This window comes from Lepisosteus platostomus, chromosome 8 (assembly GCF_059453375.1).
Source record: "Lepisosteus platostomus isolate fLepPlt1 chromosome 8, fLepPlt1.hap1, whole genome shotgun sequence".
Taxonomy (NCBI): Eukaryota; Metazoa; Chordata; class Actinopteri; order Semionotiformes; family Lepisosteidae; genus Lepisosteus; species Lepisosteus platostomus.
This window is the reverse complement of record NC_142618.1, coordinates 53,371,573-53,391,440: the sequence shown is the minus strand read 5'-3', so window position 1 is coordinate 53,391,440 and position 19,868 is coordinate 53,371,573. Positions and strand designations below refer to the sequence as shown.

General features: G+C 35.3%; 1 protein-coding gene across 4 annotated transcripts in view; it reads right to left on the bottom strand.

The window, feature by feature from the left end:
• Positions 1-10: 10 nt before the first annotated feature.
• The window catches only part of efr3a (EFR3 homolog A (S. cerevisiae)), a 137,372-nt gene continuing 117,514 nt past the window's right edge, over positions 11-19,868 (bottom strand). For all 4 annotated transcript variants that reach the window (XM_088643925.1, XM_088643924.1, XM_088643926.1 and 1 more), the window contains 8 exons: positions 19,147-19,278; positions 17,808-17,875; positions 17,176-17,303; positions 10,608-10,693; positions 9,899-9,947; positions 9,417-9,520; positions 8,098-8,147; positions 11-5,966 (listed from right to left, as the gene is read on the bottom strand). In XM_088643925.1, the coding sequence (XP_088500051.1) occupies positions 5,861-5,966; positions 8,098-8,147; positions 9,417-9,520; positions 9,899-9,947; positions 10,608-10,693; positions 17,176-17,303; positions 17,808-17,875; positions 19,147-19,278 (723 nt within the window). In that variant the 3' untranslated portion in view covers positions 11-5,860. The remainder of the gene's footprint in view (positions 5,967-8,097; positions 8,148-9,416; positions 9,521-9,898; positions 9,948-10,607; positions 10,694-17,175; positions 17,304-17,807; positions 17,876-19,146; positions 19,279-19,868) is intronic.

Genomic DNA, 19,868 nt, shown 5'->3' with positions numbered 1-19,868 from the left:
TACACACTGCTTTTTCACCATTATAAAACTTTAATATGCTTTTTAAAATTTTCTTACAATATGCTCCATCTTACACACAACTGAAAAAACACAGACTATTTGACACAGTGGCTTTGCTTACAATCCTAATAATTTCAAAATATGCAAAGCAGTAACATTCCAGTGACTATCAATGCCACAAACACATTTAAAAAATAAGTGTCAAGACTTAATGTATTCAATAAAAATATTCTCTGAAATTTATACCACATGTAAGAATAACCCACTTTCTAAAACAGCACTACAAGTACAAGTATTAATATTGCATGAAAAGCACCCATTGCCTGGTACAGAAATGCTCTGTGAGAAGCTGTGATTATGTTTTAAACTAGATATTCTTTCAATGTGAACACCTCTCCCTTCAAGGAAAATCAGCACCACTGATAATCTGTTTTGGTGGATGCAATACTGTTTCTAACTCTATTATAATCAGAAAAACAAAAAGAGGCGAGTTTAAAAGGGTTAATATTGCACAAAAGTGGGCGAGGACAAATGGACTAAAAAAAATGTTGATTTTGAGCAGATATGCTCTAGTCCCGGAAAGCCGATGCATCTGCAGTTTTTTAATCCAAGAGAATTATTAATGATCTAAATCAGGTAATTATTTTATTCAATATAAGATTAATTTGACCAGTATACTGTATTGCCTCAGCTCTTGCTTCAGCTATGAAAAGACCTAGGAACCCTGTAGACATCCCACGCCTGGTTTTCAATGTGACTGTTTTATCTTGTACTTGCTTGAGTAAATTCAACTAAATTGGCCTGTCAGCAAATAATTATTTACAAGAAGAACATACTGTAATTTAAGGTCAATAATGCCAGGATGTGGTGTGCTTAAATTCTTTGTATTTTTTAAGTGAGATTTGAATACAGGTATTACAAACTTGTGAAGAACATTATGTGATTCTTTCACTAGAAGAAAACACTTATTTCTATTGTGTATGTTTTTTTTAAATAATTTGTATCTATTTGTGAGACTTATTTTCATTTTAGTTTGTTTTTGAAGCAATGCTAGTTAAAATAACACGATTCCATGTCTTAATAACCACACAGCATGTTATAAAATGCTATGAGTCCATTAATAAAACTGAGAAAGCTGCCAATAAAATGTAACTCTACACCTGTTATTATGAATGCTCATTTTCAGATCACCGTCACACAACATATGCGACTTTTGCAATGAAATGAAAAAATCAGACAACTTGGCCCAGGCCCATGACAGGTCCACTGCCTTCATTTTTCATTCAGATCAATTTATGAACCTGCCTGCCTTGTTCATAAAACAAACAACTCTTTGTGGTTTGACTGTACCAGGCATAAGGGTGTGAATGTGTAGAACCCACAATACATTCTTAATCTAAAATTTGTTGATTTGACCAAAGTCTACCAACTGCTCTCATAATTACAAAATAGAGAATACACTACTCATTCTTGAACGATTGCACACGTCTTTTGCGAGTATTTCATCTTACCTACTGTACTTAATAAATTAACAATCATCTGCTGCTTTGGTACAGTACATGAAGAAATGGATATTTGTAAGAAATGGGAAGAAGGCTGCTGGAAGAGAAGAGTAATACAGACCCTAGAACTGCGACGGACATTTTTACACACTAGACTTCTGTTACCTGCACATCCCATATCTCTGTTTACAATTTTGTAATAAAAATGAAAAATTATTAAAGCTTGAATATCTGGAGGCAATCACACAATTGCTGCTTTTGTAAAGCGAATGTAACCATAATTAAAGCTTCAGAAAACAGTACATGCATCGGAAATGACAAGTGTTCCATACACCTGCCAAAAACACTGCCCAAGAAATCTTGGTGGTTCACAAGTTGGAAGACCTGAACAGTAATACTCTTATAGAACTGGTATGCAAGTCATCAGCACAGGCCCCACAAGGAGTCCACAATTCTCTTACATAACATGTAAACATTCCTCATTTTTTCTAAGTGCATAACATGTGCATGTGGAAGACAGAGCATATATAAACATTTCATTTTAAAGTGAATACAGTGGCCGACTTCAAGGGCATGATATTTCCCTTGATATTACCTCTATGCAGAACCTTCAGTTATGTCCATGTAAAGTAGCATTTGGGCCTGTTCATTTAACTTATAAAATGACAATCAAGAGCAAAGGGATAGCAAAACAGAGCATAAACATTTATCTTAGTTGAAAGAGCAGGACAGTTTCCAAAAATCTAAAGCATTTCATAACTCCCTATACTGTATGGTCCATATACTGTATAACTGTAACCCAAACAGGTTCATTATTTCTGTTTCACCAACATCATCAAAAACATGTTGTCCGAGAAATAAGTCTTAATCTTCTCAGTTATTTTTAAGAGCATATCAAAGTACAATAATGTAAAATAAATTTCCACCTAACACAACATGTCTTGGCATAACTGTCCATCTCAAGGCATCATTTCAAAATGTAATTGTACAAACAAAGCCTTGTGTTTAGTGTTTTTTGTAATAAATTACATATCTTCAATGTAGTGTGAATATTTGAATTATATTTACTATTTTTCAGGAAAAAAGCTTTTTATGGAATGTTTCCTTGCTGAAGGTGAAATTTAATTTAACAGCAGAGCAGAGATCTGTATCTTGCTACGGAGAAAGTACTCAATCAGAAATACAGTGTAATCGTACTGCAGAATTCAGTTAAAGTCTGCTATGTTCTAAAAAGGACATGTAAATTAATATGCTACAACTGTAGTTTTTTTTCTTTTATTTCTTATTCTTAACATTTTCAAGTCAAAGGTCTGAGAACACGAAATTACAAATGCAGGTATAATGCAAAAAATGAATTCCAAATAAGAATTGATGCAAGTTTTGTAAAAAAAAAAATCATGCTGCAAACATTTATGGAAACAAGAACAATTCTGTTTTTTTAAATAAATTTGAGAATCACCACAATTAATTAATACACAGCTGATGCAAATGCTCTTCCATGTACTTATTTGCTCTGTGTCTGCATTAATCATCCAGCAGCCTCCTTATCCCAGCGTGTCTCCACAATTAACACAAAAATAATTACATGTCAGTACACTAACCCTGGAAAGCACAATAAAACAGAAGACTGCATTGCGATTGCCACAGCATAAGTAAACATACACTTTCAAATCAGAAAAGCCATATACCATCTCTGCTTCATTTCCAATATAACATTTCAATACAGTAATGGGAGCAGTGTTTCTGGCGCTCAACCACTGTCTCGGGACAATACTTAAAACAATGCCACATCCAGTGCTTTCAATGACAACATACCGTATGATGACTAAAATAAGTGATTTTACACAACGGAATAATACATAATACTATCAGCTGAAATCAACGGCTCAATGCCATCCTGCAATCAAAACGAAACATTTATGATTGCTTTTCTTTTATTACATTTAACAACTTGATAACTTAAAAGCAGGAAGGATAATGATACACAATACATAGCATTTTATTGCAAGCGATTAGTCCACTGACCAATGTCGTGCTGTTTCTGAAGCAGACAAATCTTTGTTTTTAACCTGAAAATAACAAGGAAATCATATTGCACTGTTTTCAGGAAGCCTATTTCAGAACCTTTAGATTTTGACTTAATTCTTTAAAAATTGAAAAATTAAAATTTGTTTTTAAATGATTAAACTAATTTACAGCAGATATCTTAGAACACTATACTATATAAGCAATTTCTTAGATACACATTTTATCGGTTAATACATATACAATACAGCCAAATTGCCATACAAATTTAATTGCCCGTGTAATTATTCACAGCTCTAAGGACAATTTGAATGTTAAAGTACTTTCTATAGCTTCAACTCTTTAAGAGAGTCAGATTCAGTTCTGAATAGACTTTACAAGTGACCAAGCTTTAATGGGATGACATGAATTGTATAATGTTTTAGGTATTTCACTGGGTATATTATTATTATATTGTTATTATTCTATTTTAATAATAGTAAATTCTAGTTTTAATAGGTTTCATGTTGAAAACACAAATGCTCTCTGTCCACATTCAACAAGGATAGACATTTATCTTGTTCAGTGAATTCCATGGCAACCTTGCATTCCAGTTCAAGTAACATATTAAAAGATTATATTTCTAAGGTCTCTAAAATGTGCTTAATTTATATATATTTTAATGACCGTGATGTGCACTTATGACTCAATTATATGCCTTATTCACCTTAAAGGATCCATTTAAAATACAAATTATTACTTATTGAATGTGGACTTATTTCAGGTACCGCAACATTACTATTAGATTTTTGTCAATATGTTTTTATTATTTCTTCATATGAAGCTAAAATTTAAAATAAAAGTTCAAGCTGGGTTTCTATTGGCACAGAGTTTACTCACAGGATAATATATTATTTTTCAAGTATTTCCCATGCCTTAAAAGTTCAAACGTTTGGTAGAACATTTTCCGGAGACCTGTCTAAGTAAAACAACCACAACCAATATTTTAAAATCAACTTAAAATTCCAGTTCTTATTCGGTATGATCTCTTTTATTTGTGACAAGCCCTTTTCAGCCCTGTCATCTGCAGTCTCCTAAGTAGGAGTGCTATATTATACAAAATAATAAATGACCTTTCATTCATGTGGACCAGGTGACACAAACTCAATTCCTGGAGAAAATAACTAGGTTAATTGTTTAATACTCAGGTTGGAACAAAAATTACAAGACACAAGGTCTTCCAGGAACGTAGTTTGAGACCCCTAATAAAGACATGTACTATTCCATTAATTTTTTTTTAATTTAAATATTCCTACACAATATTAATTGGAAGAACTATTAATTGTATTTACTCTTATTCATGTTTACTCCTGCTTTTGTAACTTTTTGACCGTTTGAACACAACAAGGAAAAATAATATTTTCTACTGTAATACTATGAATCTTTTATGTGTACTTTTGTGAAATGTAATTTGAATTTAAAAAATGTATAACAAATTTGACAGTAAAGCATTCACAGTAAATTATTTCTTGTCACTTTCATACGACTATGAAAACATTCTAAATATGAAAAGAATATGTTGTAGCTTGGAAATCTTTCAGTTTTTTGGGGGGATAGTCCAAATTATAATCCTTAATAAAGAATAAGATCATTATAGCTTTAATTTATATTTTTTAGGGGTTTAAGTGTTGGTCATATTTTCCTTTTTCATCTTTGTTTTTTTTTTGTTTATCTTTGTATCTTTTATTTTTATCTTTTTGGTTCATGGATCACTTTTTGGTCAAAATTAAGCAGCAAACCAAAGTAAAAAAAGAGTGGACCACCAAAACAATCATTTCAAGTTCCTTGTCATTTATATACTGTAGACAAACAGGGAAACTTTATGTGGTTGGGTCCAGAGCACAATATTGCTTTTATTAGCTGTAAAAAGCAACAAAGTGGATATCTGAAGAGGAAGTATGGTAAAGAGTTCAATATATTTTAATCAAATTAATTATATATCACTTTAACTTGTTTAAATGAATCTAAAATGTATTAAACTCAATTTTTGTAATGTATGAAATAGAAGAAAATTTTACCCTTTGAAAGATAATGTGAATATTCATGCCTGATCAGATAGGAAACTGTAACAGCCCTTCACATTAAGGCTGCAACTGGCAGGTCAGCCAGCCAGATGGATTTTAGAGGAAAAAAAAAACTCATCTCTTTGCTCTAATTTTTTTAGGTGATATTTTTTGTTTCTGCATTGTTGTGATGTATAATTAAACCCATCATTAATTCTGTGTTCTTTATGATTACAACAGTCTAAATGGATCAACACCACATAACTGCTTCTACATCATGAAGGCCCATAGCTAATAGACACAGAGATCTGGGAACTTCATCTCATACACTGGGACGGACTGGTACTGGGCATGTCCTGCTGAGACCGTAACTGCTCCCGATGGACTGGGGGGAGGTCTACAAGAACAAAAAAGAGCCTTTAAGCTAAGGGAAGAGCAAGCATTCTTACAGACAAATGTATTACTTTGCATACAACTTATCAAATCTGCAATACTCTTATATAGAAAGTACACTACAACACTTCAACACTTCAAAAATGTAAGGACCTGATCCTTCAGCTAGCCCCTCCTAATATGATCATCCTGATGTGGGTGTTGCTACCAGCAGTTGAGCTGAATGGTGATGAATCACAGCTGCAGTTTGCATGGCAGGTTAATAGCAATAAGTTTAATACTACTGCTACTACTAATTATTATTATTATTATTATTATTATTATTATTATTATTAAAATAATAATCAACACCAGTTAGCAGCCCCACCTGGATGATGCAATGGCAGCCACAGTGTGCACAGTATGCTCACCACAATGGGTTACAACCCTGCTCCTTTTGAAGAACACCCTGTGATTTTTAATGACCTCAGAGAGTCAGGATCTCAGTTTTATGTCTCATCCAAAGGACAGCACCTTTTTACAGTATAGTGTCCCTTTTACTATACTGGGGCATTTGGACCCACATAAGCCAAAGGGTGGGTGCTCCCTTATGGTCCCACTAACACCTCTTCCAGCAGCAACCTTAGCTTTCCCAGGTACAGGCCAGGATCTCACCTGCTTAGCTTCAGTGGTTGCCAGTTGTATTGCTGCCGGCATAATCCAAAGTTTAAAAGCTTTGACAATATCTCTAGGTGATGTCCTCATCATCTACACCCCTAAACAGATGCTGGTAATATCAATGAGAATGATTTTGCAGCAATGTGGTGCATACAGTTGGAACATGCATGCCTTTCCTGCACCCAACATCCATGTTTCTATGCATAACGTGAACTTGAATGATACATTCAAGCACGCTTTTTGGCTGATTTCATCCACATGGGCTGCTGACTAGTGAACAGACTTCAGATACAGTCTTCCAGCAGTCAGGACTGAGGCTCACACGATACTACACGTTAAGAGTTTTTTTTTATCATTCAGCTCTGTTGCATTTCACAAGTGCCTGAGTATACATAAAAATCTAGTCTCATGGCTAATATAATGAGCATTTCTCATGTTAAGTCAGCAATTTTATAGGCTTTGGATTCCTAAAAGCTTCATATTCCCTTGACAATACACCGAGCCATCCAGTTCGTAAAAACCTTCTTTCAAGGCCTTTTATTTCGATTGCCTTACTTGCTTTTTCCTACTTGGAACACTGACCTATGACCCAGCACTAATGGAGAAGGCTGGCCTTGTTTTCAGGCATTCCATTAGCCTTAAATTAGAAGCCTGATTACAATGGGGTCTACAACGAGAAGAAGAAACCTGACTCCCACTGCTGGTCCCCTGGTGCTTATTCTACAGATGTATAATTTTACCTGAAATCATTAGAGCAGAGAGCATAAAAAGTATAGCTTTCACTAAGAGTGAATGGCACCCAACGCTGACAGTTCTTTTTTATGGTCATGCCTTTTGTACTTTCTAGTTAAAGAGAGCGACAAGAAAAATACACTTGGTTTAAAAAAAATCTAAAAAATCTAAAATCTTATAATAGAATATAAAAAATCTAAACATAAATAAGCCCTAGGTTTAAGAGCTTCCATTTAATAATTTTGTCTATTTTAATATGGAGCCCCAGAAATATTTTCTAACAGAAGATCTGCAAATCTCATGAAATACAGAGGGCAGACACTGGAGTTTGTAATGCACAGTACTAAAAACAGTAGTAATCTGAAATTAGCATCCTAAACTAATTGTTGCAAAGATAAGTATTCAACTGTTCTATTTGTTGGACAAATTAGAGTCAGTTACGCGCCGTCTCACAGATTTAGAAAAAAAACAGAACATCTCCTTGCCTAAAACTAAAAAGGAACAGGATAATTTTGTAATATCTGTGCAAGGCCAGCTGCTATTGTTCTTGACGAAAGGCAAACTAGTTTTAAGAGCCAATGACATTCTTGGCTTCAAAAGGAAGGTTTGTAAGTATTTCTAGTGACCACTGTACTTTTTTTGCCATGCCTACCAAAATGGGAGTGAGCCATTGCAGATTTTGCTGGAATTTGCAAAGTCAGTGTCATCTGGGGTCATACTGTACCTCTGTCATCCTTTACACTTACCGGATTGTTAGCTCAAAGATTTGGGCCAGCCTATCGTGAAGCAGATTTGCCTGTAAGAATAGCAACAGAGTTTAGCTTTTAACAAAATAAATCAAATATTTATAAATTTTCTTCTCTAATAAAGCTCTTCTTTCAGCTAAGCAATTACTTCCTTCAGGGCACTCTTTGATACCTACAAGGCATGTTCAGTGTAGTACATGCTACAAGATTTCAAATGATCCAGAAAATGGCTTGATCACGTACTCTTCTGCAACTAGACCGTTCATAGTTTTGTTTTTACATTTATGTTTATTGTCAGTGGTGCCTGTTGCAGGCATGGAGGTACACACTATGAGTATGAGGTACTTAGAACGTAGGAGGTAAGAGGAACATACTACCTACCACGTGAGTTTACTGGCTTATAATTTCATCTGTGTGTTAAATATTTATGTTTAAAAGATGAAGTACACACATTCTTGCAGTGTAAAAAAGATTCACGATAAATTATACTTCAATTTAATTCATCATTGTATTAATCTTCCACTCTGCCACTGCAGTGAACTACTGTATAATAATCATTAACACAGCAAGGCCTGTGCAGGAAGGTGAGAATATTCTCTTGGACATTGCAGTAAATGGCAGTCTCAAGGAATTTGCATTACTTCTACCCCAGCAAAGCCTGACTACTGCTGTGAAAAGTGTAGAGAGAAAAGGAGAGAGGGAGAGTTAAAATGTTCAACGTGTTACCATGGAAATAGAGGAATTAAGAGTCATTCTTCCGAACATACTGTCACGAACCTGTCCTAAGAACATACTGAAACTAACAGAGTCAATGGATTCTTTAGGAACTCTTAACCAAATGAAGGCTGGCTGCGCTCTTCATGCTTAGACAGTGACACGGTTAATCAGAGAGACCAAAAACAACCAACGACATACAGTAACAGTTGATTAAACACAGGTGAACGAGGATGAAGGACACTCTAGATTACTTCCACTCCGGCAAGGAGCCTGCTTGGGGGTGCCCACTTATACTGATGTCCGTGGGGAGGTCAGGGGGCTGGTGAAAGATGATGCGAGTCGGGCTTTTTGGCAGGGGCTGGATGCCAAAACAACTCACTAAGAGAAAGACTTTTTTCCATAAAGAAGTACCTCTTGCTCCACCTCCACAAGTAACCACTTAAGCAGCCTGCCAAGCCCTAGTGACTAGACAATGGAAATGTCCAGATCTGGGTTCCTCGACTACTGTAATATTGTACACTTGGAAGAATTTCTGTATTTCACCCATCTTTGAATCTCTGAAATACTTTCAATACGTTTGTGAACTTTTACTGCATCCTCACCTTAGATTCACAATGGGCAGCGATCTCCTCGAATGGAGCTTTTTGAAACTTCTCGATCACTTGACGTCTCTTTTCCTTCTCCTGTTCTTCCAGACCAGTGGTATCTAATGAAATGTATTATTAATTAATTATTATTTCAGGTAAAAACAGAAAGTACTCTAGGCTTGTGGTGCAGAGATTTATTCACTCCATGTTAAAATAACAAAATCGATACTATTTTTTAGATTTAAAATACAGTTTAGAATCCACACTTGTAATAGCCATGGTAAAAGCCTGGACTGGAGGAAAACAGTTCCATTCTTAAAGTTAATTGTGACACACAAAGCCTGTGATGTAAAAATTGGTTGATCTAATAAAGTGTAGTGTAGAGCATGCAGCCTTCAGATTCAACCCAATCAATCTAAACTAAAGTCAGTCTTGTTTGGACGTGCCTACACAGCCATTTCAGGACTGCCACCTCACACTCTCCTTTTTCAACTTACCAATAGCTTTCTTCAGCGTTTCAAAGGTTATTTCCTCCGTTTTCTGTGACTGGGTAAATAGAAATGGTAGAGAAAATGAGGAATAAAAACAAAATTCTGAGGTAGTTTAAAAAATACATTTTATTAAAAATAATTACAGTACATAAATTCTATTAGCTTCTAAAAATAATTATACTATTTTTATGCATTAACATGGAATTCTGCAATTCTGTGAAATAAAGGGATTGTCTTGTTTCTGGACCAACAACAGGAGGCAAACACAGGAAGGAAGAGATTATCTATCGTACCTTCTTAAAAAAAAGGTTAAATGTCATAATTTCAGTGTCATCAAATGTCAAAATAATTTTCTAGTATATAATCTAGCATAAAACATTATTTATTTCTCTTAGTTTCAAACAGTTTCATATTGACATGTTTCCAGTATATATTACACTGCAGAAAATCCAAAAACAATAGAATTCCAGTTTACAGACCTATGACTTTATACTGAAGCACGAATCAAGTCACATCTGCACTACTACCATAGATTCTTGATTACAGGAGGCACATCCTGATTCTGCTATCTTCGACTGTCAGATGAATAATAATGCAACTTCATGTGAACACAATTGTCGCAGCACCCGGGTAGGCCAAGAGTCAATTATTATTCTTGCAAATCCATTGGACCCTACTGCCTTAAGAATTCTAATCAAAAAGCATGTTACAGTACCTTGTCTGGTTGATGGCTGGAAAGAATGTCCACCTGAATTGAAATGGTATCCACTATACTCTTCCTCCTGGAAAGTCGGTCTTCATCTGTTAAGAATGATAATCGTATGTACAGTATCTACGGCTATTAAAATGAATGAAGAAGGCTCCACTGCAAAACATTGTATTCTTTCTATTTTTCCGTGTGGAATTAATCTATGCTTGTTTGTTGTTTGCTAACATACAGTAGATTTTTAAAACGAGAAACCAAGAAGTTGAGATCTGCTTATTGTCTGTTTCTGAGCTTCGTATATTGCAGTTTAATTATAACGGGCAGTCATGGGGCATTTCTTATGGCTTATGCACCTCATGCTTCATATGGAGAAGAGTGCCACCAGATATATTGTCATTTTTCAAATCTCTTAATTTATAAATTTGATTGACATCTTTTATTCGTCTCAGCCGTTATAATCAGCTGATGTGTGGTGAGCGTTCTGGCGCACTATGGCTGCCGTCGCATCATCCAGGTGGATGCTGCACATTGGTGGTGGTGGAGGGGAGTCCCAATTACCTGTAAAGCGCTTTGAGTGGAGTGTCCAGAAAAAGCGCTATATAAGTGTAAGTAATTATTATTATTATTATTATTAATCCCACAGGAATATACAAAATATAATACTTCAAAATGAGAAGAAATAAAGATGCAGCCATGTGCTCTTTAAAACTGTCTCTCTTTTCAAACTTGAACATGGTCATGGCAGCAGTGGAGATGAGCAAACTGGAGAACAGCAAACAATTCCATCACAGCTTCCCAGTTCCAGCATTAACTGGTCCACATCAGGAACCCTAGCAGAACAGGCTTAAAATACTTCAGGCCACTACTAAAGTCAAATCTACAGCACTTCTGGTGGCTCCTGACTACATCTGGTGCAGAGTATGACTAATACAGGCCTTTGTCAATGGATGAGACAATTGCCCATTACCTTTACTTGACTCAAAGAAAAGACAAAGAGGAGAAAAAATATAAATGTTAACAATGAATGTTGTTATTATTATGACAAATATTTGAAAATAACAAATTTCAGTGCTTCTTACAAACAAGATCCAAGTCACAAAAAAACAAAAAAACATAGATCCTGAAGTGCAGTAAATAAAATAAAACTGTACACTGTACAAACACACCACAAACGGTAAATTCCACGAGAGGCAAATCAAAACATATAATTAATTGAAAGACTGATTAACAAAAACTGAAAAAAGAATGGCTAAAAATGCTTTTTCTGTGCTTGTAAGAATAAATCTCAGTAAATGTGTCCTGCAAATGTTACACTTTGTACTAGAAACAATAGCAGATAAGCATAATAAAAACCTATTTTTTCCTGGCAGAACAGAAAACATACCTTCATCAAGAATTACACAGGTGATAATGGTAAATTTTTATACTGACTGCAGGGTGATCAAAGACCCGCTTAAACTGCAGTCTTAATAGCTCGAAGAGTACAAAGAAATCAAACACTGCATAAAGTGGCACTAATCCAGTTTGAAACTTAATGTAAAATAATGTATAAAGAAGGTCCTTAGTTCTGGATGGATAATGAGGCACTGTTGTGAAGGCATAAGGAATGCTAAATTAAGATATGACTGCTTAGTATGGTAGGTGTCAACACAAAATGATGCACCCTCCAACCGATTCCTGAAGAGCAGTTTCACTAGAGGACTTGATAAATGTGGATCTCACTGAAACTAATACTTCATCTGAATGCAGACCCCCTATGCCCCCTAGTGGAGTCTTAATAAAAGACTAAATTGTTAGCACGTATTAACCGATGAACTAATTTAATCCGTCCATCTACTCCAAAAAGTCAGAGAAAATTTTGAGTCATTAAAGCTAAGATTCACATTAAGGCACATTAATGTAAAGACACGTGCTTATGTCATTTTCTAGTGAAGTCAAACAATCTAGTCATATTTATTTCTAAAGATAAAAAATGTTACTGCCCAGTTAGTATATTTTAGTAGATAGATGATGTTCAGAGGCACTACTAAATTGAATCCATGTATCTAATATTTCCAAGTGAAATAGCCAGTATCCTAAAGGTTTATATTGAAAACGGGGAAAAAGAAGGAAAGAACAAAGGAAATGGAGGGGGTTCTAAAACACAGATAGTCACATTTACTAACATTTAAAACACTCCCAGCCAAACTACTACTGGATAAAACCTCCTACTCACCATACGATAATAGTACACGTGTGCAGGGCTGTTAGAAAGAAACTACTCGAAGATTCCAGAATCATTTTGAGATTTTAGAGCTTATCAAAGATGATGGATGAAAGCAAAACAAAGCCACTAGATGTCATGATGGCTTCCTCTTAAGTAAACACACTTCGGTTTTTCTTAGAGAATAATAAAAAAGGATGTTGTTACAATATGTGGACTAACGTAGAGACTACTACTGAAGTCGTCAACACCTCAGAGCAGTAGGCAAACACAGTCTCATTTAAACTGCATACTACTGTTTATGTTTAACTGCATACACTTTGGTGTATGGACAGATTTCCAAGTTTAAAGATTAATAATAAAGCATGAGCAGACTTTGTAGGCTGAACAATAGCAAATAAATTGTAAGAGTCAGACCCAGAAGTGTGAAATGATTGTTTCGTAATGTTTCACCCCAAAGCACTTGTCATACAGGAGTGGACCCACTTTCTCTATCACTTCAGTTAGAGAAATATTAAAAGTTTTGATCAAATTGATTGTAAGCCTCTGCAATGCGTGTCGCACAGTACAGGCAGCACATTCAAGTGACTTTCTATGAGCACAGCACATATTCAAGCAAGCTATCTGCATTTAAAATGAGCACAGCTTTGGGTGGACACTAGGCATCAGCTGCTGACTTAAGAGTGGTTCCTTTCTGACAACTCTACACGACACAGAGCTAAATCTAATGGTTACCTCTGGACTTTTGTCTGCACTTGTGCAGGATCTTCCCTACGGTATAAAGGACTGATCGAAAGGACAAAGAAAAGAAGAAAAAGGAGAAGAATAACACTTCCTTTAATAAAGAAGCACCGATACTCTCTTGAATGAGAACAGAGGTGAAAAACTTTATAAAATATCATTTGGATTTTAAACATGGAAAATAACTATCTATTGAGCATACTTCTCGTATAATACAGAAGCAATGTATATCCTTAATTACTACTTTTGTCATTCAGGCTTAACTGAATTTCTCCATTTCTTCTATTTTAAAGTTAATTGGAAAAGTACTTAGACTGCATGTCCTATGCTACCTTAAATTTTCATTTCTTTTTAAAGAAAGTACAGTAGTTCACTATTTCATATTTTATGGTCTCTTTTTCTGGGGTGATGTGAACTTGACACTTTAAATGTTTAACTATGACTTACAGTAACTGGAGAAAATGTTCTTTTAGTAGACTAAAAACATTTGTGTATACAGTTGTGTGCAATGGGTTAGGTGCTCCTAGTCAAATTTTATGTTTCACAGTTCACTACGTGAAAAGAATCTGACACAACCTGTGCATGGTACATACTTAAACATGAGATCTTTTTGAAAATTGTAATGCACAATCAGTATTTATTTACAGTTTTGTAAATATTCAAAATAATAAACAGTGGATATGGCATGTGTAAAAGTTTAGGCACCCTGTTAGTCAGTACTTATCAACACCCCCACTGGCAGAAATCACAGCTTCCAAATGTTTTCTGTTGCCAGCTAGAAGTCTCTCTTTTCTTGCTTTCAAAACTTCCCGATTCTTCCTTGCTGAACTCTCCTAGCTTATAAGTATTCTTCGGTCTTCTTGCATTCACTGCACATTTCAGATCTCCCCACAGATTTTCAAGTCTGAGGACTGTACAGCATATATTTTGCCATTCCTTAATCTTTCGCTCTTCAAAGATTTTTGATTATGTTTTACATTGTTGTCTTGTTGAAATATTCAACCACTTTCCAGCTTCAATTTCTTCACTGATTCTGGGACATTACCTTTTAGGATTTGTTGATACTTAGTTGAATTCATCCTTCTACCAACATAGTATTTCCTGTGCCACACAATCCCAAAGCAAAATGGATCCACCCCTGTGCTTAACAGGTGGAAGCGTGTTCTTTTCTTCAAATGTTTCACTACTTTTTTTTCCCCGACTATATCTTCCTTTGGTTGTGGACAAAAATTTAAATGTTCATTTCATCCGTCCACAGCACTTTGTTCCAAAACATTTCTGGCTTATCTAAGTATTGCTTTGCATACTTTAGATGTTAGCGTTTGTAATGAGGTAGTAGGAAAGGTTTTCTTCTGACATCTGTTGCATGCAGATAATTTTTGCGTAACCTACTGTGGACCTATGGACAGCTTTTCCAGTGTCAGTTAAACTTTTCTGCAGGTCATTTGCAGGGATATGTGGGTTCTACTTTGCAGATCTGACCAGTTTTCAAATGGTTCTATCAGAGATTTTTCTGGGTCTTCCAGATCTGGCCTTGACTTCAACAGTTCCATTTAACATCCATTTTTTAATGATGTGTCTGACAGTTGAAATTCCATGCTAGAAGCATTTAGAAAACCTTTTTATAGGCTTAACCTGCTGTGTCAGAGTCAATTATCTTTAATTTCAGGTCCTCATACAGTTGCTTAGAGGAGCCCATGGTTGTTGAAAGCAGACGAAACAACAATCACAACTGAGAGGTTAGAAGAGTATTTGTTCACCTGGCTCAATTTAAGGCCTAATGAGTCAATCAACTTTTGAGGCCTTTGAAAAACTCAAATTAAAAAAGTAGTAATGAATCAACTGGAAAGGTGCCCAAACATTTGTATATGCCACGCTCTCTTTTTTAATCTGTTAAAATCAGCAAATAAATAGAAATTGTGCATTCAGTTTTGAAGGAAGATGACATGCTAAACTTTCTACCACACAGAGTGTGTCTAAACTTCTTTTCACTTAAAAGATTCACAGAAACATACAATTTGACCAGGGGTACCTAAACGTTTGCATACAACTGTAATTATTCAGCAGGACTTCAATATTCTTGGCTTAAAATCTGAATTGTCTTAAAATTAATCAAGTAATTAGGAATGCTCTTGATTCTTGATGAACCTTTGGGTTAATCATTTTACTTGAATTCTCAAACAGTTATATCAAGTATAGATTTTCTTCCACAAATACATAATATGTCCTATGCCATACAGACAAAAACAAAGAACGAAAACTGAGTTAATTTGAAGAAAGCAACATTATAAAAACAGAAAAATGGAGCAGTGACAAAAACCAAAACTCATTGGAAAAATTATCTGAAGCATGTTACTATTACCACAATTTACTGTACATTACTGACAATACTGCAATTGTTAGACCAAAATTTGTTACTGCATAAAGTCACAGTAATTGCATTATAAAACAATTATTCTCTTGACTGTCACCTGTCAAATTTATATTACAATGTAAAATAGCGAAGATACCTCCATTCTAAAGACTTCAACTACATTGAAACAGTCCAGTATATTAACCACATATTGCAAATGAAAAGTAGAACATTAAAACAATAAGTTTAAAGGTGTTTCAGATTTGTTCCTGGCTCCAGCTACTGTAGCTCTCATTCTACAGCAAACAAAACATTAACACAGCAGTTATTGAAGACCACAACTAACTGTGTGTAAAGTCACATTCCTCACATTACATCTTAAATAAAACATTGTGCTTTGTATGCTATCGGTGGTGGATTCTATTAGAGCTATACTGAACTTAACAGAAAACAAGCTAAATGTAAGTTCAGTGGTTTTTTCTTATTTTTTTTATTTAAGTTATTATCCAACAAATTTATAATTTAAGTAGCACTTAATTCTTACACAGTATGTACCATGTCCTTGTTGTTAGAACAAGGCAGAGGGATTCGATCCTGGGAAGTTATTATGTGTTCAATTTGCTGTGGATAACATTTACATTGGGAACTCAGAGCTGTAATGCTCTACTAAAGAGAGTATCTGAGAGCTGAATGGAACATTCTATTATGTTTGAATGTGAATGGATTCTGTTTCACATTTTACCATTACTGCTGTTTTATTGTTGTATATTATTGTGAGGAGGAGCAGAGAGTCTCAAGGCTAGATGACTCAGATTGTCGTCTTTCTAAAACCAGAACAGTCCCAAATTCAAATGCTCAATTAAACATTTTTTTTGTTTTCACAGACATTGCAGTTTTAACCCATACTGTATATGGATTGCATTGCCTATAGTGTCCTTATTTGTGTACATAGTCTGTAAAGAGAAATTGTGTTTTGATGTATTACTTCTGCTCTCCCACAATGTGTTTTACAGAGGAAACGTTGCTTAGAAGTGACCGTCATAAATCAAATAAAAAAATGTCAAACGTACAGCAGATAATTCAAAATGGTGTTTCAATATTTTAATTTTTTGGGAGGGTGGGTTGTTTAAAGTTAAGTTAAGGCATAATACACGGAGATAAAGTGTACAGGCACAAAGTCATTTAAAGGGGAAGTACAGAGGAGAAAAGCCAGAGATCAGTAGAGGGAGAATATTTCTACAGAGAACTGCGTTCCTAATACAGTGAAGTCAGTTCCTTACCTGTCACTTGAGGAACATAGGGCACAGACAACCTGTCCACACTATAACTTGGACCGGCCAAAGACTCAGCAATTTCATTAGTCAAAAAGAAAAGGCTCTTATTTTCCTTGTCCAGAGACTTGGGAATTCTGTGAAAATTGAAAAATGAAGAAGCATCCGGAATCATAAAGCTGCTTATTTCTGGTAACGGTAAAGGTTGCAGTAAACCCATAGCCAATCCCATGAGTGCAAGGCACAGGCTGGGCTGCAACAGTCTACCACAGAGCCCCACCATATAGGGCCAATATACATGTAAATACATTAATGAACCTAATCAGCATGTGCTTGGGAGTGGGAGGAAACTAGAGAACCAGCTTATAACCCAAGGATAGTAGGAGAACACGCAAACACGACAGCCATACATACTGCTGAACCCAGAACCCAAGTGTTTCAAGGCAGCAGTATTACTACAATTACAACAAATAACTGCATAATAGACATGCTTAATGAACAATTCATTTATATATTAACTTTCAAATTTTAAGTGGATATTTCATTTTTAGAGAAACTAAATATGAGCAGATTTCTTTACATATTTAAACTTTTCTAACTGTTTGTTCCTTAAATATCATCGAAAATGGTTTTCTGCTTACGTGCACTTCTCTCTGAAGATATGCTCTGGTAAAAGGTAAGGTGCCTCCAGGTTCCTCATTTCAATAACCTGGAGAAACACAAAGAGGGACTCGTTAAGTGGTCATGCAAAACATTGGAGGAGCCATGGTCTGAAATGAAAGGAGTCTGCTGTCCGGGTGTGGGGACGGTGGAGATGGGGCTGTTGTGTACTGAAATTTTGGATCAAAGCTTCTTTTACAATTGTTCAAAATAGAAATAGAAACAAGTTAAATTTAGCCATCGCTTTTCACAAATTAAACAGCATCATGTTCTCCAATTTGGCACATTTCAACTGGTCTGTCAACAAGTACAAGTTCTGTTCAACATAAGAACAGAATCTGCCTGAACATTCATTCAAAAGTTTCATTCATACTCTGGTCTTCAAGGGCTATATGGGTCTCCAGTTTTTAATTATATCCAAATCCTAATTTAACCCAATTTCAAAGTTCAAACCAAGCACATTAAAGAAAACCCTCTCTAGAATGCAGTGGTTGACACATGAAAATAGTTTATGTACAGTAGAACAGTGACTCTCATTTCTAATTTATTTAATAAATGTGACTCTAAATGGAAAAATAATTTAGAAGTACAACATTTCAACCGGCATTGAGAGAAACAAATGCTTTCATTTTGAATATGAGAACTTCATTGTTGGTTGATTGCCTTAAATACTGTAAGCATTTTTCAAATGCTGTAACAAAATCAGCCTTTTGGAGTCTGCATTCCACAAATATACTGTAGCATTAACTTAACTAATTAAAGATTAAAGACCAAAGTTTTATAAAGTATGGTATCTAATACATTGAATGTGTGCTCTAAAATATAAGCACTTTATTAACCATAACTTCATAAACAGTCTTGAGCATGTTTTCCTGCATTTTTGCATTATGGCATATGGGGCTTTCAGTAGAGAAACACTGATGAAAAGGGCTACTTTGTTTTAGAAAGCCATCTAAAAACATAAAAATATGTGTAACTATGGATGCAAACAGTGAATGGAAGACCCGCTAAGAATTTTATGGATTGAACTGAGACTCCTGCAGTTTGACCATTTTGATTGTTTTCACTGAACACTTGACAGCCACAGAGTTGCGGCAGCAGACTCTGAGGGGAGACAAACAGTTTGCACTGAAGCATAAAATAATTCAGTGAGGCCCCAGGGACAGTGACAGTTCCTCTTTAAAATGTTAGCAGGCCATCGGATGCCATCAAAAGCTGCAATGAAAAATGCCAGCTGAAGTAATTGATTCAAACAGAGCAACCAATTGCACGACTTTGCTCATCTTGTTCCAGCAGGCTTTTTGTCTTCTCTCATCTTACCTTGCTGACATGCTGGCAGAAGGGGGGGTTTGCAATCATTTGACTTATGAAATTCAAATAGGCTGCCACCAGGGCCATGGTTCCACAGCGGATGAACATGGACAAGTTCTCTTCATTGACGAGGGCCATGTCCTGAAATTAAACAGAGAACATGAAGAACAGCACATTCTGTGAACCGGTGAAACTGGGTATTTCAAATTGAACATTGCAGGGAAAGTAAAAAAAAAATAGAAAGATATTTACACAGAGAAAAATTAAAACACATGGTTCCAAAACTCATTGGTTGCAATGCGTATATACAATGTTCCATATATACAAACGGTGTCTCTGAGATTTGCGGTCCTAATGAAATCTGTTGATCTTGAATTTGTAAAAAAAACCTTATAGCTCTATATCAAATAATTTTTTTTACTTTATCTCTTCTAAAAGTGCACAACTTTTGCAGTTTAGCTTTAATGATCTACACCAAATATGTTTTGTTTAGTTCCTAAAAGTTGTAGCATACAACCTACTACAATTTGAATGCTCAACTATTGCAATGACTATAATTAAAGCACTGTTTTTAAATGTAAATTATTTTTACAATTTTTATTTCACATTGGGTGAGCACCCCCTACTGTCCCCACTAACACCTCTTCCAGCAGCAACCTTAGTTTTTCCCAGGAGTTCTCTCATCCAGGTACTGACCAGGCTCAGTGGGTTGCCAGTTGTGAGTTGCAGAG